The 25,913-nt window shown below is 50.1% G+C and overlaps 1 protein-coding gene across 3 annotated transcripts in view; it reads right to left on the bottom strand.

Annotated features, from left to right (window-relative positions):
* Positions 1–25,913, bottom strand: part of SIL1 (SIL1 nucleotide exchange factor) — a 99,021-nt gene that overhangs the window by 17,007 nt on the left and 56,101 nt on the right. For all 3 annotated transcript variants that reach the window (XM_027705100.1, XM_027705101.1, XM_027705102.1), the window contains exons 6-7: positions 23,403–23,594; positions 18,753–18,874 (exon numbers count right to left, since the gene is read on the bottom strand). In XM_027705100.1, the coding sequence (XP_027560901.1) occupies positions 18,753–18,874; positions 23,403–23,594 (314 nt within the window). The remainder of the gene's footprint in view (positions 1–18,752; positions 18,875–23,402; positions 23,595–25,913) is intronic.

The following is a 25,913-nucleotide window of genomic DNA, read 5'->3' on the forward strand; positions in this document are numbered from 1 at the left end:
GGAACTGTGGAAAGACATACGCTCTGCAAATGTTGGTTGAGCTGATCACTTCCCACTGCTAGACTGCGCTAGGAGAGCACGGGAAGGTGACACAACCAGGAGTTCACACATGTGCTGCGAAGGCGCAGGAGGAGGGAAGACTTGCCAGTAATTGCTGGGATGTAAAACCCCGGGCGATCGCAGCCTCGTAAACAAACCTGGCTCTGCCCTCCCATGGCTCTGATGCCCAGGGGCTCTGCTGAGGGCACAGGGCACACTGACACGTGGTCTGTGGCCCTGGGGGGACGGGGTGCTGTATCTGCCTTCAGAAGCTGTGGGTGTTTAAGGAAATCACTTCAGAAACTGACGGTCCTAAACCGATGCTTCCTGCCTGGATGGGCATTTGTGACTCCACGTGGGAGCACCCTGTGCTGTGCCAGCGCATCTCCGTGCCAATTCCAACAGCTCCACACACAGAGCTGGACTGATCCCAGGCCATTCACACAGGGGAGGTGGCCATGGCACCCAGCTGAGCACACAAACCCTCCGAGATGAAGGTCTGTGCATCCCCCTCGCTTGGCCAGTCCCCCGAGTGTGACACACTGGGCTCCTCCCCAGGCAGAGCTGCCGCTACCTCCCGCTGACAACATCTACCACTGATTTGGGACAGTGACATCAGCACCCACAAACATCCTGCCTGCTCCTGTCCTTACTCACATCCTTCTCTTTCTGCTCCCCCAGCACAAGGACACCAGCTCGCCACCAGGCCAGCTCTGACCTTACCCACAGCTGAGGGTGTCCAGTGGCACCAGCACAGCAAGGGGAGGCGTTCCCATGCTGGGCAATGCAGAGGACAGGTCACAGGTATTGTGGGTGATGTGACCCACTGAGCAACTGACTGGAAACCATCGCCCCATGGAGAATACTCATCACACTGACCTTCCTCCTTCCCACTCTCTGCCTTTTGTGCAAAACCAAGAAAAAATCTCAGCTGGATCTCAACTGATCATTCTGAAGTTTAGCAATGGATGTCAGGTATTGCATGGATTCACCTCTGCTCTGGAGACAGGCTGAAAGAGATGGGGTGGAGAAGGGAAGGCTCTAGGGAGACCTTAGAGCCCCTTCCAGTGCCTAATGGTGCTCCAAGAGAGCTGGAGAGGGACTTTGGACAAGGGCCTGGAGGGACAGGACAAGGGGCAATGGCTGCACAGTGCCAGAGGGCAGGGTTAGATGGGATATTGGGAAGAAATTCTTCCCTGTGAGGGTGGGGAGGCCCTGGTACAGGTTGCCCAGAGAAGCTGTGACTGCCCCATCCCTGGAAGTGTCCAAGGCCAGGTTGGACAGGGCTTGGAGCAACCTGGGATAGTGGAAGGTGCAGGAGGGTGGGTGAAATGGTCTTTGAGGTCCCTTCCAACCCAAACCATTCTGGGATTCTCCTCTTCCAGGAGGGCTCACTGGAAAGCAAGAGTTGGAAACAAACCGATTCTCATGCTGGGAAGCAGGACTTGGACTGGCTTTGTTTAAATCCATCTTGCAGAATTGTTATGTTTTGTTCAAATTCTCTTTGTTTTGTGTGTGTTCTCTGTGAATTTCCCAAATGCAGCAAGAATCTTCTAGCATGCCTGCCATGGGACGAATCTGGGCAGGTTCCCGGTGCTCAAATGCTGCTCCATGTTTATGTCCTTCACGCTGTGCTGTGACAGCGTGTCACATACTGCCTTGGACAATCTGGGTCCACACATTTATGGCCATGGACCTCTGTGTTCCACAGCACAAATTTGGGGACCTACAGCTGACTGTGGACACATTCACAGTCCTGAAATGTAGGCCACAAAGCTACTTTAGTTCTGCTTTTGCTTGTAAATCAGGGGCTTACATATGTAATTGGCCCAACGGTAAGAGCAAACAACAGCAGTGGTAGCACAGTGCCAGCAATTATTCATGCCTATAATAAACGGCTGTAAAATTGAAAGCCAGCCTTTAGAAATCTGGCTCCTCACTGCACAAACAACAAAAACTCATTTGCAGGGCTTGGCCAGGAGAGTTTTTCATTTTGGGGGAGAGATTGAGGTGGGTAAGGATTTATTTTTCCTCTTTTCATTCTGTAAAAACACCACTCGTGCCTATGTTTAGGTGACAGATTATTCTGGCTCAATTTCAGCGTTGGGAATAACCCAGTGACAGGCAGGGAGGACAAGTCTGCCCTGTGTGTTCCGAGAGTAGGTCTCTGGGAACAAGCACAGCTGATCCCATCCTTTGGTATGTGGGGAAACAGTCAGTTGTTTGCAGGCAGCCCTTCCTCCCTGCTCCGTGCTGAGCCAGCAGCGACCCCCAGATGAGAACCCGTCCCTGGAGATGACACACAAGCACCGGCCCCACTGCTCTGGGCAAACCCCGCGGTGCTGCTCCATGTGAGAGCAGAGATGCTGAGCTGGGGCCTTGCACAGGTCCTGCCAATTATCAGTGGCATCCTGGCTGATAAATCACTCCTTCAGGTCAAGCTGCAAACAGCAACGCTGCCCCTCTTTGCCCTCCTCAACCAGCCGTGGCCGCAACGCCGCCGCTCTGGGGCTCACAGGTGAAAGGTGTGATGAGATCATTCTTTCTGCTGCGCACATTTCTCACCCACAGCACCAGAGCAACCCCATGAAACTCTTCTAGCACAGTGCTGAAAATCTTCTCTTGCCACGCAATGATACAACAGGCAACAGGTAGGAACTGGTGCCCAGGAAGTTCCAACTGGACATGAGGAACAACTTCTTTGCTGTGCAATGACCAAGCCTGAACAGGGACCAGAGGGGGTGAGGAGTTTCCTCACTGGGGATATTTCAGAATCATTTGGCACAATCTTGTGCCATGTGCTCTGGGATGACCCTGCTGGAGACCCAGATGACCCACTGTGGTGCCTTCCAACCTGATCAATTCTGTGATTCCTTGATGGCAAAGACCCCACTGGCCACACAAGCCTGCCCACGGGGTGGTCCTCACGAGCCCAGCAGACATCTATTTTAGTCCTTGAATTCCTTTGACAATTAGCAATGTTGAAAGATGTGGACACAGTGAGCAAAGGGAGTGAGGATGGAGTGACTGTCGGGGAGCAAACCTGCAGCCCAACGTGCTGAAAGGCACCACGCAGGTGTGGCTGACCACCAGCATCCCTTCACACAGCAAACTGACATGTCACCCATACCAGTGTCCCAAAAACCAGGGCCTCAAGTCTTCTCCTCAGTCCCTGAGTGAAACACATGGTCACCTATCACCAGATACTACAGAAGCCCTTTCATGCACACCTCCTCAAACACCCTTGGCCAAGGGCTTCAGAGGCAGCTCTGCTGGCCTCACATTCCTCCAGCATCATGTTGACCCTCTGCTTCCTCAATATTCACCAGGCAGATTTCTCCCCTTCCAGCAGCAACCTGGAGCACAACAGTAACAGGACCTGTGACATGCTCTGGACCTCTGAGGTTGGAAGGTCTGAGGCACTGACAGATCTCCTTAACTACGAATCAACCAGTTTATGTTCTCCTCTGGCGTTTCTGGTTGGTTTTCTCCTGCTTTAAGCAGTGGCAGAGCATGAATGGAAGAGCTCTGTAAGGACTGCTCTCCCTCTCTCTGCTATGGAAACCTTCCCTCTTCAGAAATTTCCCCTAACTACCAAGTTTTAGTATCTTCTGAAGGAAACCACATTCATCACAGTTCAGAAGGGACCTTTTGGCCTAATCCCCACTAGAAAAACTGCCAAAATGATCCTCCCATCACACAATTAGCAGTGACAGAGACTTTGCTATACCGGGCAATGTGGTGCTGCTATGACAACAGGAACGGGAGACTCGTTAAGGGTCTCATCGAGAGGGATAACGAGCAATCACAGCTCAGAGAGAAGGCTGGAATCAATGAGAGCTGTTGATACCAGCACAGTTTGCTGGACTGGGCCAGGTATTCGGTGAGCCCTGAAAGGTTGACTCGGATTGTTATGGCACGGTCGCCTCGAGTACAACTTCTAAGGACAGGCAGATTCCTGGGGAGTAGAGATGAATATTCATGAAGGAACTCAGTTTGGGAGAGGAAATGAATCAAGTGTGACAAATGCCGCCTATTAGGAAAAGAGGGTGGCGTCTATTTTTAGTGGAGTTAAGCAAACATTAAAGCTCACTCTCTAAGAACTCCAAATAATACCACTCCCTGGCTCTGCCTCCCCATCGCCAGATAAGAATTTAGCAGCACGTTCCCAGCAGCCAAAACCCTCTCGCCTCAGCAGAAGTTTTCCAATTTAGCCCCCGTATGTGTTTTATAAAAATACAAGTTTTAATCTCTAATCTGCATAGGAAGATGTGACGGCTTCCACCAGGATTTATTTCTCCCCCTCTTCTCCAGCATCATGAGGCTTGGAGGAACCTTTTTAAGACGGAAGAAAATGCTGCATTCAAATGTCCTAAAAGAGCACTCACGCGGAGCTGTAATCACTTCAGACGCACAGAATTATCAGGAGGAGAAAATTCATCTCACTTAGAATCAAGCCCCAATTTGAAGCAGAAAGGAAGAGGCTTGGTTTGCCGCCGTGCCAAGCACTCAGACTTTTCACTGAAGTCAAAGAAGCTACAGCTGCTCCGAGCCATTGAAAATCATGCACAGAATCTCTAGTGAAACTTGTTTGCAGAGATGGCAGCAGGGTGATAAGGATGTTGACTATTCCAAACAGGCCCATTATTTTATATTTTTAGACATACTTAGCATGCCTATTATTATTATTAAGCAGAGGTGGAGTATTTACTGCCCTCTTCTCAGAAATCTGTACGAATGCTACTTTTTTGCAGGCTCCTCTTTTCTTCTGGTGAACATTAGAGTTTCCTTCTTCTACTTTTCAGGCTTATAAACATCCAATTAAATATGACAACAGCGAAAGAAAAGTGCCTAACAAAAATACCACCACCCCACAAAGCTATTTGAGAGGCCTTCATCCCATCACCAGCTCCCCAGCCAAGATTAAGACCAGAGAGTTTGGAGAGGTCTGTCCAGGGTAGTCCTGACAGTGAGAAGGCCCCTGGGCAGGGGGAGAGCATGACCCAGGCATGAAGAACCCTCACAGCAAACTCTCCAGGCTCAGTCCAGGTTCTCCTGGTTCCTGCCATGCACCAAGGGCCAACCCTTCAAGGCAAATGCCCAAACTCCTCCACCTGCAGCACCACGTGGCTTCTGTCACCTCTCCTGTAGAGCTTCAAACATGGTCTTAAAGATGGCTTACAAAGAAGAAGCTCTTGAGATGAGACATGTCAAGTATTTATTGTTGATACCAGTCTCTGGCAGCAACCAGGCTGGGTGAAGGTCAAGAGCAGAGAGACACACACAGCCTTTCCCAGAGCATCCAGGCCCTGGGAAATCCTCTGTGACTTGGGGATCAGGGGTGGTGTCCTCCACTCAGGTTCCCTCCCTGGCCTTTCCCTCCCAATCAAATGTGCCCATGACTCTCCTCAGCTGTCAGGTTATGAGCTCCCCTTCCCTGCAGGGAGGAAGATGCCCACCATTAACATGTGACTTGTTCCTGAGTCCACTGGGGCAACCTGCATCCCCAGCACAGCACGTGTGGCTGGGACCCCACAGGACAAGAGCCAGCACAGGGGCTCTCCGTACATCACCTCCTCGGTGCTTGGCAGTGCCATTTGTTAGGGAAGTTGGGCCGGTGTCCTTCAGAGAGCACGTCCCCATCCCTCACCACACCGGCCCTCAGCAACTGTTGCCATGGTTATTACATTGGAGTGCTTTTCATCAAGGAGATGCTGCAACTGCTGAATTGTCTCTTGCAAGAGTTATTTAGGAATAACTAGCTGGTAAGTAGGAATAACGGGTTCAGGCTGCCCACAGAAGCCAGCAATCCCAATTATTTTTGTTTTGATCCTGCCTTTCTTTTGGTCTCTGCCAGGTTCAGGTTTAGAGCGGGGGTTAGAGATAAGCAGGAGAGAAGGAACGCTTCCTGAAGGGAAACACACTGGCTTTGCCAGATTAAAGGTCTCTCCTCACACAAAGCCTCTGCTTTTCAATCACCCGTAAATAGGCTCTAACAAGGCACAGCAATCAACCAGTAACATATATCCTCACCTGCCGGCTTCGGGCGGGGAATGAGATGTATTTCCCAGTTCCATCATGTTAATTGTTAATCAAGGTATTATGGGCACAGCCCCAAATCCGTTCATCAGCCGAGGGGAGTAACAGATGTCCCAGTGCCGTGCTCCTGCCCCGGCAGGCGCCAGCCCACGGCTCTGCCGGGGGTGCCGGTGCTTCGTGGCGAGAGGCGGCCGCGTTCCAGACCCACTTTCAGCATCACAAGGTGTGTGAATAAAGCCGGCTCTGGAGAGCCTGGGCCCTTTTGTTTAGCTCTCATTTAAAGCTCTGGGTAATGAAGGAGCTGCTCTCCCCCCGCCGGCAGGGTCCCACAGCGCAGCCGTTAGGCTTTTAACGACATAAATGCCTTTTTCTCCTCCGTGCTGTCCCTGGCACAGGTTTTGGGAAGGGAGGTGCATACCTCAGACCCGAAGAGCAGTGCAGCTAGAGGAGAAGCACGTGGAGCCCGCTGCAGTCTGTGCATCCACTGGCACCAGCATCACCCAAACCCCAGCCCGTTAGAGTGGAGGGGCCGCTCAAGGCACCAGGACCTTCCCCACAGAGGAAAAGGGGGGAAAGACTTCAGCTTCATTCACAAGAATGAGTCCAAGGGCAAGAAGAAATTATTATTTTTTATTTCCATCTTTTGTGGGGTGCATCGGGCCCAGCACCACCAGCTGGGCCAGGGGGAGATTGTCCTGCTCTGCTCTGACCTGGAGCGGCCTCACCTCAAGTCCTGGGGACAGTTTTGGGTGCCACAATGTAGGAAGGGTCCAAAGCTGTTGGAGAGTGTCCAAAGGAGGGACATGAGGATGGTGAAGGGCCTGGGAGGGCTGCACGAGGAGCAGCTGAGGGCACTTGGTGTGTTCAGGTGGAGAGGAGGAGACTGAGGTCAGACCTCCCCGGGGTCTGCAGCTCCTCCCGAGGGGCAGCTCCATCTCTGCTCTGGGGGGACCAGGGACAGCACCCAGGGAATGGCTGGAGCTGTGTCAGGGCAGGCTCAGGTTGGATCTCAGCAAAAGGTTCTTCCCCCAGAGGCTGGTTGGGCACTGCCCAGGCTCCCCAGGGCAGTGGGCACAGCCCCAAGGCTGCCAGAGCTCCAGGAGGGTTTGGACAACACTCTCAGGGACAGGGTGGGATTGTTGGGGTGTCCTGGGCCGGGATGGAGTTAGACTTCAATGATCCTCACCTCCCTATCAGTTGTTACTGGGCAGACACCCTGTTAAACCCAGCACTGCAGCTCTGCCAAGTGCCTCCATGGCACAGCAGGGCAGGTTTGCCTGGCTCCAGGTGTGAGGTGTGCTTGGCTTATATCTGGAATCAAAATATGCTGACTTGGAAAGGACACTTGAGTCGCTACTAGGGGACTCAAAGACCCAAACTGGAGCCCCCAGCTGGTGCCAGGGCTGCTCCCCAGGGCTCAGTTCACCTCCTTGCACCAGCAGAGCAGCACAGGGCTGGCAGAGAGCTGCAGCCTCCAACATCCCCCACTGCCCTACTTGGCAACACCCATGAGGGATGAGCTCTTCTTGCAAGCAGAGTGCAGTTTTGTACCAGCCAAGGCTAAAGACAAAGAAGTGAATGTGGATGATGTGACCCCAGAGAGACCACAATTCAGCCATTCTTGAGGTACCAGAAGAGACACGAGATGACTTCACCAATTCTATCTGAAATAGCTGGATTTAAAGAAATTAAATTTTTCAATTCATTAGTGTGTAACCTAAGAATGAAAAATGTACTTCTAATTCCTGATCTGCTAATCCACAATCCACTGATCTGCAATCCCCAGAGTCCCTAGGGAAAGGAAAGAAAATCCACAGCAGCTTTATAGTATTTCTCCATGATTTGCTGTCCAGGTCCTGCAGAAAGAGCTCAGGAGCCTTTCTTTCTGTACAGAACACACCTCAGCAAACTTGACCATGCTAGTGGGGATCGGGGATAACAAAAATCAAACTGCACTTGTCAGAATGAGTGAACACTGGATGTTTGGTGAGGTGCTGGGCATGTTACAGGAGTTTGCTCAGCTCCCCATAGATCTGCAGGATCAGGTCATTTCCAGCAGTGCTCCAACTCATCAGGACAATTAGCAAGATCCCAGTCATGTTCTTAACTGGGAAGTGCTGCTATTGTACCACAGGAAGGGACATGTGTCTGTCACCTTCTTCCCAGCTGATGGACCCATGGATGCTGCTCATTGTCCAGTTTGCTCCAGAAAGACCAGTTCAACACAACCCTGCTCTCAGGGACACACAACTCCCCAGCACACACAGAGCTGTGGGCCCTCAGCCACTTCCACACCTTAAACCATGATCTCCACAGGCAAACTTCAACTTTCTACACCAAATCCTTCCTTAAATTGTTTTAGACCCCCTCGGCCCTATTCAGTAGCTCAGGGGGAGGCACCCACAGCCCTCTTTGGCAAGGGTGCCCCATGTCAACACAATCTATGCACAGAGGCAAGATCAGCAGTTGAGCACTGGGTGGGAAATTGGGCATCTCCTGGCACTGCCATCACTGCCCTCACCCATCCCCTTTGTACCCTCTCCAAGCACATGTGCTGACACAGCTCCATAACTGACGTGGATTTGCCTTGGCAAAGCATCTTTGCCTTCACTTGCTGCATCTCCCCAGCTCTAGAGCTGCTCAGGACTTGGTGACCATGAAAGCACAGTCATGGTCTGAGCTGTAAAGCCAGTTTGCATGGGAAGGACTTGCTCCCAAAACACAGTGGAGAACTCTCCTTTCTGCAACACCTTTTCTTTCTCCTCTCCAGCAGAAATGCTGTAAGTGTCTGTGGCTACAGACCCCAGAAACATCCACTAATGCTGAAGCCAGTGCAGATAACACTGCCCGGTGTTTCTCCACTACTGCCTTCCCTCTCACAGCCAGGATGGGAAATGCCAGCCCTGAGGAAATCGCACAGGTCGCACGTGGAGCAGGAACTTCAAGCAGAGCCCAAGCTCACGGCCCCCCTACAGCACTTCCACACCTCCACATTCCCGTTCCCAAGTTTTTTGGAGCGTTCCCCTCCTGCTAGCTCAGCTCTCCCGGCACAGGGACACAAGAGCCATCATGCACAGCTGTGGGAAGCTCGAGGCAGAAATAGCAGCTCGTTACCAACGCACGTCAGCACGCGCCAGGGCCCCAACACGCCCTCCGTCCCCTCCGTCCCCTCCGTCCCACACACCACCCTCACCACCCCCCTGGTCACCCCTGCCCTCCTCCAGCCACAGGTCCCACCAAGAGGGGCCAACCCAGGGCTGGCTCTACCAGGGGACATCTGTATTTCTCCTCAGCCTGGGCTCGTGGAGGTTCACACCAGCTGAATTGCTGCCCAGGTGCTGACAGGGCAGGACCATGCCCTGACTCCACTGCACTCTTGAAGGTTTCAATTAATCATAAAGCCAATTCCATTTTGGGTTCCATCTGTCTTTATTCCTTCAGGGACTAATAATGCCTCACTGTGTGTTTTCACATATTAGCTGAACTGAAATTAAGACAGATTTTAATATGAAATGCCTCAGAAGAAAATGCATTTTTTAAAAAGAAATCTCAGAGTCGTTACTGTTCTCAGCTTGGAAAAAGACCTTGTTAAGTAAAAACAGCGGGGTATTAATTTGGAAAACAACTCGGATGAGTTCCTGTTCGTTCCAAGACATGCAAACAAACTAAAATAATTTTTAGGGGCTTTTATGACAGAGTATGTGTGGAAATGTGACACAACTTGCTTCCACAAGGAGAGGAGGAACATGCAGAGGAGATGAGACACGCTGTGTGCAGCCACCCTGCTGTACCAGGCGTGGACCAGAATCCAGAAACTCTCTTCAATCCTCCCTGTTGCACTGACTGGAATAGATAAAACCCAAGAACCCTCGTGGTTCATTGTGTATGGCAGGTTTGAGCTGCTCAAGGCTTAGGGAAACCTCATTTACATGTCACCCTACCATTCCCACCTGGGTTCTGTGTTCCCACCTCTGCAATCCAGCCACAAGGGCTTTCTGACCAGCCAGGCCTGCACGTCTGCTTTAATAAGGCAAATCCTGTGTTGATCTGGTGGTTTATACAAAGCAACAGCCCTAATTATTGATCTCAGCAGATGCAGTTAAGGATTAATGACCTGTCCCTCGCGGGGCTGTGCCCATCGTTCCCGGCTGTCGGGGCAGCAGCACCAACGTGTGCCCTCACTCCTCACCCACCCAGAGACGTGTCCCACGTGGGACTGATGCAGGCAGGGATGCCCAAAGCACAGGCCAGCTCCAGGATGATTGACAGGAGGGAACAGGTAGGGCTGGGCACCAGTAGGGAATAACAGAGGGAGTCACAGATGTGGAGGGAAGCACTGTGAGAGGACATTTAGGAAGAAATTCTTTACAGAGAGGGTAATCAGGCACTGGAATGGGCTGCCCAGGGAAGTGGTGGATTCTCTGTCCCTGGAGGTTTTTAAGATGAGACTGGATGTGGCATCAGTGCCATGGTCTGGGAACCAAGGTGGTAGTGGATCAAGGGCTGGACTTGATGATCTCTGAGGTCCCTTCTGACCCAGCTGATTCTATGATTCACCACGACCCACCTGTGGCCTGGGCTCCAGCTACACCGTCTGACTGTGGGAAGAGCCCTTCCTCTCTCCCATCCCCTACTTTCAGGGCGTTCAGAAACAAAGAGGAGAAACAGTTTGGAAAGGATGGTTGCAAGAAATTATACAATGTGCTCCACGTTAAATTCATGAAAGACATGTGTGCTATGTGCTGGAGGGGCACTTCTGATGGAAGCAAAGACACAATCCTTTGATGACTGCCTTCTGGAACTGGCTGCAGTACCTTGGAAGCTCATTAAATGCAGCAGAAAGGACAAGTGACGTACATCTATTGATGCTCTGAGCAGCAAATTAGTTTTCAAATCTATTCAGGGCTCATGCAGTGGCATCAAGGGGCCGAGACTCAGTGGGAAGCAGCTGTGATAGCATTCCTCCAGCTGATGTGGTGATTCCAAGCTGTCCCACGGGGAGGGGGCTGCCCACCAACCCAGCAACCTGGGGATGTTGGGTGGCCACAGACAGCTGCCCTGAGCAGCTCAGGGCTCACAGGGCTGCAGAGCTTCTCAGGCAGCCAAGCCAGTGAGTCATCCCCTTCCAAACATGCCAGGCAGCTCTGAGGGCCTCTGATGGACACCTCCTTTCAAGCAGAAAAAAAGATCATCTAAAATAAAAGGAGATTAAAACCCAGCTCACAAGAAGACACAGAATGTCAGCACTTCAGGGAAGGGCAAGTAGTTAACAGTGATGAGGAGTTTCTTCAGAAAGAGATCATTTCCAGTAAGCTGTTGTTTTCTCTCATCACCCCGTTCAAACACCTGGAGAGCCTTGAAGGGGTGAGGTTGGCAGCAATCTGGTGGAAGGCCTGAGGAACTGTCTTCATGGATGAATAATCACCTGTTTCAATGCATCTTTAAGCACATGAAGAGACAGATGAGAAAAATCTTACCAAAACACTGTAGCAAGAGAAGAGGTAGGGTGGAAGGTGACAACCTGGAAACAAGGTCTCTTGCTGAGACTTGATCCCTCTTCAGTCAGGACAGCCCAGGGCCATCCTTGGATGCCATGGAAACCTGCATTATTTTGCCTCCTATGAAAGCTCTGTGACCAGCAGCTCTGCCAGCCTCTCCTCAGCACAAGGGGAAGAGTGGAGGAGCAAATATGGCTAAATCCAGCAGACAGCCCACAAGAGGTAAGGGCAGCCCCCCAACAGCCCTTCAAAAGCCCATTTCTGCCGCTGCCATTCAGCCCCAAGCCTGGCTTTGCATTCTGGCTGTGTGCAGCCTGTCAGCAATTAAATCCAACAAAAGCCACAATCAGGAAGGGGGAGGAGGGTGCACACAGCAGGACCTACAGAGGAGGAGATGGGATCTGCATCCTCCCATGGGAGCTCAGACAATAGCTGTAATGGTTGGCTCAATGCTGTCCACCCTAAACCCTCTGGGAGCAGGTATGTCACTGAGGATCCTGCATTTCCTCTCTCATTGTTCATCTCCCATTCTTTGCTTCCTTGTTCTACTGAATGCACTTTCTCAACCTCCCTTCTGAAACACACTACAACGGGCTGCCACAGCCTCCTGCACACCCTGATTAAAGAGCACAAGCAGATGCCTCCTCTTTGTGGAGCGTTTTGCACCTATTGCTTGGAGGGAAAGCAGAGAAGGCACAACATGGGAAAGTCACAGCAGGTCAGGAAAATAATGTGGGTGGTTAGCGAGGAAAACCTTTGAAGCTTGTGAAGCCATTAGCTGAGTGCACAGGCTGTAGTAAAAAGGATAAACAGAGAACATAGAATCATATGGGTTGGAAAAGACATCTAAGATCATCAGGTCTAACCGTTAATCTCACACCACACTGCTAAACCAGGTCCCTCAGTGCCACATCTGCCCATCTTTTAAATCCCTCCAGGGTTGTTCTGGTGCTTGACAACCCTTATGGTGAAGAAACTTTCCCTAATATCCAATCTAAACCTCCCCTGATGCAACTGGAGGCCGTTTCCTCTTGTCCTGCTGCTTGTTCCCTGGGAGCAGAGCCCGACTCCCACCTGGCTCCACCCTCCTGTCAGGGAGTTGGAGAGCAAGAAGGATGAATAAATAGTGGGTGAATAGACAGAGGAATACATGTTGTGTCCAGCTGTGGAACCAGGTCTGCACTGAGAAACAGCAAGTTTGGGCTGGTTTTTTGTGGCAGAAAGTGATTAAGTAACCAGCCTGACCATGTATTTTAAATGGAAACCACCACAATAACTCAAGGCTTCAGCACAGAGCATTTACTAAACGCGAGGAGACAGAAACAACATGTTTTATATAATGCATGACCTGGCTGCCATGAGTTCTTCCTGCAGGTTGTGTCACCACCCTCCCTGCTAAGGAGAGGCCACTGCCGAGCTCTGCTGGGGCAGCTTCCCGGTGCTCCCGATCCAATCCCTGCCACGGCCCCAGGCAGCACCAGCGGGTCTGGGGGGCTGGGTCTTCAGGGAAGGACACCACACACAGGTCTTAGGACAGCAGGAGCCACCTGCACTGCTGAGGCTGAGCCCTGGGATAACTGGGAGAACCCAATGGATCTCAGTGCTGGGGGAGCCGGGCGGGTCCGCTCACTGCCCAGGTGTGATGTGAGGCCAAACACTCCACCTTCAGCCATCTGCATCCTCACTGCTCAGCCTCCCTGCCCACTTCTCTCGCACCACCTGCCCAACCCAGACCCCCTGGATGCGATCACTCACTCCAGAATTCCCACCCTTTACAGAAAGGACAACATCCTTGGACTAAAACCAGTCCCACAGAGTGAGGCCAAGACGTCCATCCCACCCTGTCAGCTCTCCAGCAGCTGCAGGAGCCCGGGGAAAACACACCTGGTACAGAACAAGGACCTGACCCTGCACAGCTGCACCTGCTGCTTCCAGACACCAGCACTTCCCCAGCATTTCAACTCCCCCCAAAACCCAGGGGCAAACCTTCCATTCTAGACTTTTCTCTCCCAGTCTTCCAGAGAGCACAAGGATGGCAGTTTACTCTTTAATTGTTAATTACACTTCCTTGTTAGATTTCAGAGGCTGAAAAATGTTTAGGGATTTATTCTTCTGTGTAATTAACCACAATGATGAAACACTCATTTATACCGCACTGCAGTTTTTGTTAAGGTTATTCATAATGGGGGAAGGCTAAATAGGTTGAGTTCATTATCGTTACAGAAAAAAAATTGAGGTGACCCAATCAAATTAATTTGAAATTAAGTGCAGTGAGGCTGATAACTCCACACAAGTCAGGAGTTCAAATAAAAATAGAAGAGACAACCTACAAAGCAAGAAATTATAAGCGGGCAAGGAGTGGAGCTGGAATTACTGCGACTGGGACATGGCAAACACATGGTGTGGGCAAACAGGGCCACTGACAAAATCAGGGAAAATTAATAAAGAGATGGGCAAAGACTGCAGGATGTAAAGGGGAAGCTGGAGGAGGAAGGGATGAAGACGGATTTGAAATAAATGGGTAGGGACAGTGCTTGTTAAGCTAACTAGATTTATTTCTCTGCCCAGAAATTCTTATGTCCTTACAAGACAGCATCGAAGCAAGGTCTTTAATTTTACTTTTCCTGGGTTTATTGCTTGGGCCCTAATGTTATTTAACAGCAGTGAGTGCCAACCAGTTTCATTGCACAGCTGGACCTGGCTCAAAACCATTAAATCTGGTGGAAGCTCTTTCCTCTTGACAGACACATCCTGAAGAAGCTGGTGCTTCTCCAGCAGAGCATGGAAGTCGTGCACCCTGGGAGAATGGACACCACCAAGGTACTGATGGACAGAGCAAGGGGACAGCATTCTCCCATCCTTTTTCCCTAAGAAAAGAAGATGGGAAAGCAGAATCAAAACCAGCTGGACCCCACAATGCTGAGCACAGCACTGTGCAGGAGGCAATGGAGCCCATCACTTGGGAGCCTCTTTTAGGCTTCTCTTGAGAAGCAGATACATGGTTTATGCCTCTCCTTCCTTTACCAAAGTGGTGCAAGCTCTCAATGAGCCTCAGAACTGGGTAACACAAATAGTGGTGACTGGGATGTTCAGGATGCACATGCACATCGTTTAAGGGCTTTAATCTTCTGGGAAATGGTTAAGACAATCCATCTCTAGACAACTCCTGAGTGCTGCTGCATGATGATGTTTGAGTTATGACCTGGAATGAGTTTACTCCCGAGCCTTCATCAAGTCCTGTTTTAGCTCTCAGGGCCAAAAGGAACAGTGAGACCCCAGCAGTGCTGGGCTTGTGGGCAGAGGTTGTGCTGGGACTGCCCTGTGCCCTGGGCCAGAGGGCAAACACCAGCTTGGACCATCAGTGTGACATCCCATCCCCAGCCACCCCACCAGAACAGCACGTGGGTTTTTAAAGGACTGGCCAAAACACCACGAGCCTCTCACTGCAGCTGCACAAGGGGTTTTCCTCCCAGCTCCCCACTTTGGCCAGGCCAAAATCTCACCTTCTGCCCTCTCTCAGTGAAGTACAAACTGCTTCCCTTTGCCTTGAAGGTCCCACAGCTTAACTTTTCCCCATCCTCACCTCCAACTCACCCCTAAGCGCATGGGGAGCATTTGGGATAAAGCTTCAAGAATGCATTCAACATAAATTATTATTCCCCTTCTAAACGGATTACAAAAATCCTTTTATTACAAAATACTAAAATGGTCAAATTATTGGTGTGGAAAAACGTTTCCTGAAGGTAAAGTTTTTGAAAATGGAGGTTTTAATCACAAGCATAATCCTTTCTGGCTCACATTTCCAGTCTTGTGAAACGTGGAGATACAGATTGCGCAGAGGCCTGGCTGTGCCACGAACAAAGGGAGATGCTGCCTGTAAATAGCTCAGAGGACATCAGAAGACACTTCTCTCATCAGCAATCTTTTTTAGCTTAATATAGCTCCTCTTTGCATAAAACATTGACATTTTTGTAATGTTGGGACCCAATGGTGCGAATGCTGATTGTCATCTGAAGATACTGGAGTGTACCTTCAAAATATGCAAGAACATTTTAGAGACAGTAGTTTCACTTGCCTCCAAAATGCTGTATCTTAATATTTCATACTTATATATATTTAAATGTTAGTACCACAGGATAAATGCTAACATGCTTTTATGCTAATGCAATCACTGGAAATCCAGATAATGTTGTGTATTGGCATACACTGTTAGTGAATTATGGATACCTAAATGTACAACCCCACATGCCTAGCAATTATTTTTGTTAGTGCATTTAACTTTTATTTCCAATCAGAGCACTTGAGGATTGTTCAAATGAAGTTTACTTTCGCAAACTGCAGAACAGAAAACATTTTTGTTAAAGGTTTAAAAACAGTAAGACTGTGATGAGGTTTTAGAGTTGCAATAAGGGCACTGCTCAGAGAACTCCACCAGATGGAACGATGTTTGATTTGGTCACAGACTCAGCAATTAAAACCCAAATGCCTAAAGTGAAGGACGTATAAGAGAAACAAGAGATGAAACCTTGATTTCTTCCCTGTCAGGTCATCGTCTCCCGTGGCAGAGGCTCAGAGAGGCAGAGATGGATGCTGGGAGGACAGATCCTGGCAGCTGGACCCCAGGACCCTGTGCCCTGAGGCCCAAATCACACTGTGCTGCAGCTGCTTTTCAAGTCTGGTTTAAGCCAAATAAATAGGAGCAATATCAGGAAGGAGAAATGCTGAGCTGGCCCTGGTGTGCCTTTTCCTCCTCCTCCTGCCTTTGCTGATCCAAGTCTTGGCCAGCCACCTGGCCCGTTGGCTCAAGATGCTGATCCCCTGGAAAACCCTTTTATCCCAAATGGGCTTTCAGCACAGCCAGACCTGTGAGCCAGGTCCTGGCAGGACTGTGTGCAGGCCAGACCTGGGTGCTGCAGCCCATTGCTCCATCCCTTACCTGCTTCACTACCTGATCACAGCTAAGGACATTGCAAATCTGGAGAAGACCTGGGTACTTTTAAGAGTTGAAAATCTCTGGATGTGACCCAAGCACGTCTGAGATCACTCTATGTCCAGTGGTTTCCTCCTGTTTTAAACACTTGCCTACAGCCAAACTCCCTCCTCCAGCCTGAGCTGTGCCAGGAGTTACTGACCCCCCATGCCAGGCTGTGGAGCTGCTATCATCATGCCATGATTTTCCTCTGGGAATGTTTGCCTGGCTTGGAACCGCTGGCCTGAGCCAGCCTGGCTGAAGAGACCTGGGAGGTGGCCACAGACCCATTTGGTGAGCAGCAGAGCATCACCTCCAGCCCAGGCACAGCTCAGCGACCAGTGCAGGATCTGACACCATCCCCAGGCACACAAGCAGATCATGTCCCTACAGCCCAGTGAACTGTGACACCTCTGGGAATTAACTGGAAAGTCCTACCACCTAACCAAGGCTCCCAGGAACAGCCATGTGTGAAAGAAATAAACAACAAGCCCTCAGAAAAACACGAGACATCAGGAAATGCTTAATGTGAAGTACCTGAAATGCCCCTGACAGTTTAACTAGAGCATGGAGTAAGCTGAGAAAATGTATGAACAAATAAATTAAGCAGAGAGCACACAGCAGACAAGTTGGCATGTAGGTGTCTATTGAGAAAGCTTAAGGACAGCAAGGGGAAAAAAAGCAAACCCAAGCCCAGGCATAATATTCTTCATATTTTGGAACAGAGCTCTCAGATAATGTACCATCCAAACCACTCAAAATCACCATCTGCCAGAATGTCCTTCAAAGAAAAAAGGTCTAAAAGTTTCTGAAGCAGCAGTTGAGTCATATCAGACGAGAGGTTTTTTCTGTCCAAGGAAAGGCCTTTGCACTTGAGTGAGGAATGCTACACAAAAGCATGACTCTCATGGCCACTGCTACACATCATATGATGTGACAATGAATTTTTTGAGTCTTGACCATGACATTTCAGCTACATCTGGAAAGAAGCTCTTTAACAGCTCCCGTTATTTCACAAGTTACCTGCAAAGGTTTCCAGATCCTCTTTGTGATCTTCGCTGTATGAAATATATAATTAAGAGTCTACGTGCAACTGAAGACCCTGAGGAAACCATCCCAATATTGTTTCCAACATTAGGATACACCAGAGTATGAAGATGAGGTCTGTGTTTCTGATGTGTAAGGGTATATCTTACAGTGATCAGTGAGTCAGGCTCTGCTTCAGGCCAGCAGCTGGATCCCTTCCTGGTGTAAATCTGGGTACCTGCCCCTGTCCATGAGGCCGTATGACCTCACACACACTGAGGGCCAACTGCAGCATACACAAGATTGCCAAAGAAATGTGTGCACCATGTATCAGACTAAGCAATAAATAATTTATGATGTTGGAGAAGGTGGCTATATTTTTAGGTGTGGAAATATGCAGATAAAATGGTCCTGACTTTCAATCTGCACTCTGCACTTCTGACCCTGGAGTTTGGGACCATACAACGCATTTCTAAAGCCTCTGCACCTCTCAACGCACATCCCACAAAGCCCCAAACCCCATAAAACAAAAAGGGCACCTACCAAATGGAGCCCACAGGGTACCACCTGAAGCACTACGTGTGATGCCCCAGCATGAGGCAGACTGGGCTCCTTCCCCTGAACCTGCAATATCCTGCAGGCCACTCTCCTCCTGATTCAGCCTGCTGACCCTGTTCCCCTTTGGTGTCAGAGGCACCATGTCTGTGGGGCTAAAACCCCCCTCCAAAGACCATGGCAGTTGCTATATTTCTGAAGCCAGCATCTTGCTATCCTGAAGCAGCCCAGGAGAAAGGAATAGGAGGGAGAAAGGTGGCACTTGTAACTGCACCCTCCTTCAGATCTTCCCCAAGAGAGGGCTGTCAAGGGGAGAGGAGGGAGGCAGAATTATTCCCCCTTGGACTTTTTACAAACAAAGAACCCAGGGAAATCAAGAAACAACCATAGATTCAACACCAAATCACTCTGGGTAAGTCTAACGAGCTGGATGAGGATGGACTGAGGAGAAGAGCAGGGTAAGGGGTGTGGCAAGGAAAGGGCTTAGGCAGGGGAGAAGACAATTCTGGGGGATAAGACAATGTGGTGTGTCACATGCCAAGAGAAGCTTTCAGTTTCTGCTATCAGAAATAAATCAAGAGAGACAAAGAGAGGCACAGAGCCCACCTGGGGTGGCCGGGGCTCACCTGGACAGGGCGGCTCCCAGGACGAAGGCAGCGTGTTCCTTCAGCGCCGCCTCGGAGCTGTTCAACCCATCAATCACCAGCCGGAGCCCTCCCAGGGACAGGAAATCCTTGGCATTGTCCACCTGGGAGAGAGCAGGTCCCCATCAGCACAAACCCCCAGCTCCTGGAGAACACCTCCCCTCAGAGAGCACAGCATCCCTTCCCTCCTGGTCCAACCAGCGCAAAGCCATTAAAAATTCAGAGGGAGCAGCTGTGGCTGAATTCCACACAATCCTGCCACGATGTCATGGCTGCAGAGGCACAGTGTCCTGATGGGTGGCTTTGCCACATACAGAAGGCATTGCTGGAAACTCAAATACTTTGATTATAGCTACCAAAACTGTTCTTGATGTGGATTCTGGTAACTCAGGTCAAAAACTCGGTACATCTGATGATGTCAGAAAACTCCAGCTCTTTGCTCTCTCACCTGAGCAGGCCTTTACTGGGAACCCAGGGAACCCCACGTTTTGCAAATCCAATTAATTAATTGATGCTGCAATTGTAGCAACAGGAGTCAGGGATGTTTAGGAGCCTGTCAGCACCAACAGCACACGTTGTGCTGCCTGGGGTGAGGAGCATGGGCAGCTCTGGGAATTTTCCATGAGTACCATCAACAACTTCATGTGGACAAGGAAAGAAAAACCCAGTCCCTGCTTGGAGGAGCCAGCCAGGAACTTTCCCTCAGGGCAGCCTGAGAAATTATTTTTCTAAAACAAAAAATATTGGACTAACTGCCAGTGAGGAAAAAGTTTACACATTGGTGGGGGATTCATCAGCCTTTGACTCTAACCAGATCTGGGGCTAACCAGGCACAGTCCCAGTGGGCATCTGCTCCTGGAGAGGAGATCAGAAAAGGCTCTGAGTGCTTGCAAACAAAATTTAGAGAAACAGCACAAAGTGCTTCAAGTACAAAATTCAATCCAAAGTCAAATCAATGCATTTTGGTATTCCAGGATTTTTTTTTTTGCAGTTTAAAAGGGGATCTGATGAACACTCAGAACTGCCTGTGCAAAAAAATCAGAGTTAGAAGTTCGACATTTCTCCTCCCTGAAAGACAGGGAGAAAACAGCAATCATTGGTGGATGGGAACAGAATATAAAAATGAGTTATCAGCCAGGCAAAGCGACCCCCTGATGGGGTGGGACAGGACAAGTGCCACAAGGCTTGCAGGGTATGTCAGGCTCCAGCACCGTGCTCCAGCTGGAACGCTCTTCTCGTGAACCATGACTTCATGCTCAGTGTTATATTTATCCAACCATGTACCTTCACCAAAATTGGCCATAAGTCAGGTATTTTAGGTACCCAAGAGAAGGAAGAAGCTTTATGTCCTACGGGTATGTTGTTACCAACCAAAGCAGGACCTGGGGAGCTCCAGCTCATCTCTGCTCCCCACTGGGACAATACCCACCACTTGCTGTTCCTCTGCAAAGCTGGTCTCTGCAGGTCTGCTGGGGCTGATTCAGGATTTGCAGCAGCTTTTGTATCCTTTCAGATCCCATTCTTTTAACTGTCCCTATAAACCAGGCCTGCCAGAACTCTCACTTTTCTGCAGACCCACCTTTGTCTACAAAGAAGTCTATGCAGCAACCTAATTTCAGCTGTCAGTGGGTCCTTTTATTGCTCAGCCTCTGTAGAAACCGTTTTAATGCTGGAATCGGACGTTGACTTCTGCACAATGGACAGGCAGGAGTTTGCATCCCGCATCAGGCACGGGAAAACCAACCCCCACTGTAACCTCACCAGCACAGTCCTTCAGACCGGCCCCAGCGTCAGTGAGACACCTCAGCTGCAGAATATAAATTGTGCAGTAGAGCTTATTTTGAAGATGTGTTTATCTTTTTTAACTGGAGCCTGTTGTGAGAGCTCCTTCCCTCAGCCACTGTTTTAAAACCAACAAAATCCCCAAACTTAACAACTTGAAGGCATTAACCTCTCTGGGGAGCGGCAGATGCTGTGAGGCAGCAGCTCGTGCCTTGCTTCAGTCCACTGGAATCGGCACAGAAGGAAAACCAAAGATCAAAAGGGCTCTTGAAAAAAGTACACAGGCAAAGTGGGAGAGGAGAGGGATGGGAGAAGAGCAAATATGACAGCAGTTATTCAGGGAGAAGCTTTGAATCAGAGGAGAAAGAAAATAGGGAAGGAAGGCAAGAGAGAAAACATTAGGAAACAAGAGCAAGGGAAAGCAGCGTGTCAACTGTAGGAGATGGAGAGGAAATTAGCACTGAGAGATGGTGTAGCATGTCAGAGGAGGGGAGAGAGGAAGATAAGGAGAGTAAATAATTGAGAGAAAGAGGCTGCAATGCCTGAGAACGGGTCTTGGCTCTGCACACGGCTGTGCAAGCACCATGAATGCTGCTTATGAGTTACGCTCTGCCCTCCTCACATTTGCATTTGGTTTCATGCATTACAGATAACTCAGCAAGCCAAACCTTCCTGCCCCTTCTCCAAGATGAGCTCCCGAACATGCCAAGCTGAATCCTGACTGAGGAGAAGCAAACCAGAGCTGGCAACACAAATCTGAGCAAACACAGAGCCCTTGGGCTGACTCTTCAAAAGCAGGGGAGAGCATCTCTGCAGGGGCTGGGCACCGGCCGCGGCTCCTTTGCTCCCTGCAGCGCGCTCAGAGCCACGCACTGCTTCACATCCCGCTGCTCCGGGGGGCTCATGACCACACCACGGAGCAGGGAGCATCCTTTGCTTGCACACCCTCCAGGGCATGGCATTTTCCACTCGACAGGGCACTCTGTGCCCCGGAGGCAGCAGCAGGATGGCCGGGAGCCAAACAGTTATCAAGAGCCATGGCACGTCACCGTTCGGATGGAGGATGGGGGAAGCGGGACCAGCAGAGCCGTCACTGGTCCCACATGTGGTGGGAGCTGCCCTGGGCCAGCCACACCTGCAAGGATCCCTGTCCTCCCTGGGCTGGGACTCACTGCAGAGCACTCCTGACAGTTCAGCCCTTCCAGGGTTATGCGGCACAAGCACATTTGGCTGCCGTTCAGTAATTACATTAAGCCAGTGCCGCTAAAGTCAGTCCCAAGCAGAGATAATGCTCTGGACGCATTCAACTGACTGGAAGAAGAAAGAGAAGGAAAAGCCATGCTGGCTTAGAGACAAGTCATATTTCTTATCAGCTTCCTGCCTGACGAGAAGGTGCTGCCCAGCCATCTGCCCCGACAGCGCGGGCACAGAGCAGCGCTGTGATCACGGCACAAAGGAGCCCTCTGTGCTCCCGCCAGCCTCCCTGCCAGTCCCCCTTTCTGACCCCTTTGATGCTGGATGTGGTTCCCTTTGATGCTCCAGTCCCTGCTCCTCTCACCGATCTGAAATTGTTTGCCCCATCCTGTGCTACAACAAGCAGGCGGGATTTTATGCTGGAATAGTGCAGACGCTCATGCTGGAATCCAAAGCATCCCAGGGTGTTTGGGGGTTGCTTTTCAGCACGCTGGAACCCTTAACCAGGCAGGATTAGCCCTGAGTACAAATACCAAGCTCTTTGGGCAACCATTGTTCACACTTATTCTCTGAGTCAGGTGGATGCCATCAGTGAAACAAAAGCAGGGAGAACAAACAGCACAAAAGCTTCTGCATGCCCAGGACAGGGATTTAGTGTGAAATTCAGGACAAAGAGCTCTAGAAATAACACTTCTATTAGCTGGCATATGGACTCCTTCTCTCAGCAACACATTCCTTCAGCTACCTGCCCCTAAAGTACCACATTTGGTTTAACAAGTGACATTCCAGTGAAAGGGCACCTCCCAAGAGTTGTCCCATTCACCCTCTGGAATGATAAAGTGGCACTGGAAACTCTCCCAGGCCATTCCCGACTATCCCAGTCACCGGGGAGGGAGAAGCCAAGTCCTTTCCCCTGAGGCAGAACAGAGCCTCGATGCCCAGACACCCACCTAGGGGTGGCACCAGGGAAGGCACCAAGCCCAAGGGAGGAGAGCTCTGTGCCCGCAGCTGCAGCCAAGGAGAGGTAGAAATGTGCCAGCTGAGAGCAGAGCAAGAGAGATCAGAGGGAGGGGGGAAAAGTGTGAGCCCAAACCTGAGGAAGAAAGACTTCAGGAAAGATATTCACCCTCACACAGAGCTAATTAGCACAGTGAGGCTCTACATGCCACTGCTTACTCAAGCCAAGACAAAACAGAGGTTTTTGGTGGTTGTTGCCTCCTTGGTTTGAAAACATTCCCTGTGAACTGATGTAAGGGCACATACCTGCAGCCACCACGGCAGCTTTCCATGGAAGCAGCAAGAAAATAATTATTTTCTTAGCAGCCACCCCTCTACTTACCCAAATATGGCACATAAACCCCATTTTGTAACATTAAGCAGATAAAAGAAGAAAAAGAGAGGACAAGAAAACCCGCCTGAGAACAGACAACAGATCAGGCAGCCCCTAGGAAATTTCTGGCTCCTGGTACAAGCAACGATTAATTCAAACCTGGATATAAAATAAGCCTGCACTAGCCCTCTGCTGTCTGTTATTGTCCCAGGATTATGGTAATTAAGCAATTTGTATTACCTGATACTGATAAGAAAAATAAACCCCCGTTTCTGACACTTTATCCCCTGGATTTTACACGGTAGTTACTGATGCATTCTTGTTACCTGGTGAACATAATATTCGAGATCATAAAGCGCTGCTACTTTTTCATCCAGAGTGGAGGCAGAACTGTTGAATTTGCTGATTAATTTAACCATAATTTCATAATCTGTTTCCATCTTCATGTTCAGCTTTTCAAACTCCTCCTTCAGCTGCTCTATGGGCCGGAACTTCTTCCTCACCTCTTCCTCCTGAGCCTTGAAAGCAGGAGGAGGAAACCACATGTGAAGATAGGAGATAAAGAGAGACAAGACAAACACAGGAAGAAATCCCAGCCCCAAATTTACAAGGGGAACCTGGCTGTCTATGCCAATGGATTTAGTGCTGTGCACCAGAGATGCAGGGGCAGCATTGGAGGGTCCTTCTGAGAAGCCCAGGAACACAGTTATCTGTGACATACCTGCAGCACCAGTAAGCACTAGGGCTTTGTACACCACTTCTAGGTCTATACACCATTTGTACACCATTTCTACATCTATACACCATTTCTACACCACTTCTATATCCCATGTCCTTCCAGCACATGGGGCCCAGAGGCAGCATTGCTGTTCTCTGTTCGCCTGCAAGTGGATGTTCTCAAGACCTGACTGGAAAAAGCCCTGAGCAACCTCCCTGATCCCACAGCTGCCCCTGCCTGGAGCTGGAGATGGGGCTGGAAAGCTCCAGAGGTCCCATCCAGCCTGAAGTGCCCAGTGACTCCAAGCCAGTGACATCAAGCAGATCTCCTCGGACATGGATGAAGATGCTTTTGCCATCCCAAGCACAATGTTCCAGGATGGGTTTATCTCACAGGGAAAGGTGCACTCACTGTGGGGACAGAAGCTGTCAGAAAGGGAAGCAGAAGGAGTGGTGATAAGCTGGGGGTAGCTGAAGTGCCAGGCCAGGGGGCTTGGCCAGGGGACAGCCTGTCCTGAGCAGGGCTCATCTCCTGGTAATAACAGCACCCCAAGGGCTGCCACGAACCAAGAGAGCTGACAAAAGGCATGTGGTGAGAAGGAAAACGATCTGTCAGAGATCTAGGAGAGCCCCAGAGGCACAGGAGCACTGGTGGCACTGGGACAGGCGGGGACAGAGCCTGGTGCTGCAGGGCATGGACGAAGCAGAGAGGCCAGGCTGGAGCTGGGCTTCCCCAAGAGCAGGAGAAAGCCAGAAAGACCCTTTTGAAAGGGATTCATCACAAACACAAATACCAAGCCATGTTTGTACCCAGGAGTGACCCCCAACTGGAGGGTTTCCACGAGCCCCAGTGCCCTGCAAGCACTGCCCTGCTCCTCACACAGCAACAGAAGCCAAGGGCTGGAGCCATCAGGGGAAAAACAAGTGAGCAATGGAAGTGAAAGCTCTGTCAGTCTAATGACTGCTGGCCAGTTTACCACAGGTACCACACACTGTGCCACCCCCACCCAACCACTCCAAACTGCCTTTGCCGGAGCACAGACGGGCACAGGCTCAGTGGAACTGAATTTCCTCTGACACAGTTCCTTCAAGGATGAATTTGCTCCCTGCAGGAGTGACTGTAAATGGAATACTTTAGGTCCATTAGATGTAGCTGCTTTTAGCCCAGTTGACGGGACAAAAGCAATTCTAACAGGGGGTTTAAAATATGGCTTATTTTCATGTAATAGAGCATCGCTAATTTTTGCATTTCAATGATCCTCATTTCCAGCAACAATGAAATAATCTTAGAGCAAATGAAATACTGCCCTGCTGCCACATAAGGGGAAAAAAGCCTTACTCTGACTTCAAGACTTCAGAGCCTTGAATTCTACTTCAGTTGTCCTTCAACTGAGCCAATGCCAAGGCAGCAGGAGGAGCGAAGGCCTAAGGAAATGCTGCTGAGGGGGAGAGGGCAAAGAGGCTGTGACCCCCCTGAGGAGTCACATATCATCCCACCAGTGGCTGGGGACAGTTCCAAGCCTGGAGAGGGCTGAAAGCAGCACTTCTATCCTATTTTACTTTGGGTTGGAGCTTGTGTAAGGAAACTTCAGCCTGTGCTTCACCATGGCCGCTTGGGTTTTGCTACCCAGGGCATGAGATTGGAAACCTAAAGCAAGGAGAGCAGTAAAAGGGAAAGTAACTCCCTTTATAAATACTGTCACAGTGCAATCTGATCCACATTGGTGTCTGCAGACATTTTTGTGAATCAAGCAAAAGTTGAATAAATAAACCAGGTTGCCCAGAGAAGCTGTGGCTGCCCCTGGATCCCTGGAAGTGTCCAAGGTCAGGCTGGACAGGGCTTGGAGCAACCTGGGCTAGTGGAAGGTGTCCCTGTCCATGGCAGGGGGGTGGAAAGAGATGATCCTGTAGGTGTTTTCTGACCCAAACTACTCACAGAATTATAGAATCATACAGAAAAGCCAGGGAACTATATCACAGACAGGTCAGCAACAGTATTTTAGGTTCATATTCTCCAGATTAGTTTGCCCAGTATTTTCCCAAGCAATCACTTTAACCATCATATTTCTGCAATGTGTAACAGAGGGTGTGTTCACATCCCTGCACTGTGCATTGCTTTA

This window comes from Neopelma chrysocephalum, unplaced genomic scaffold (assembly GCF_003984885.1).
Source record: "Neopelma chrysocephalum unplaced genomic scaffold, ASM398488v2 Primary Assembly neopelma1_319, whole genome shotgun sequence".
Lineage (NCBI taxonomy): Eukaryota > Metazoa > Chordata > Aves > Passeriformes > Pipridae > Neopelma > Neopelma chrysocephalum.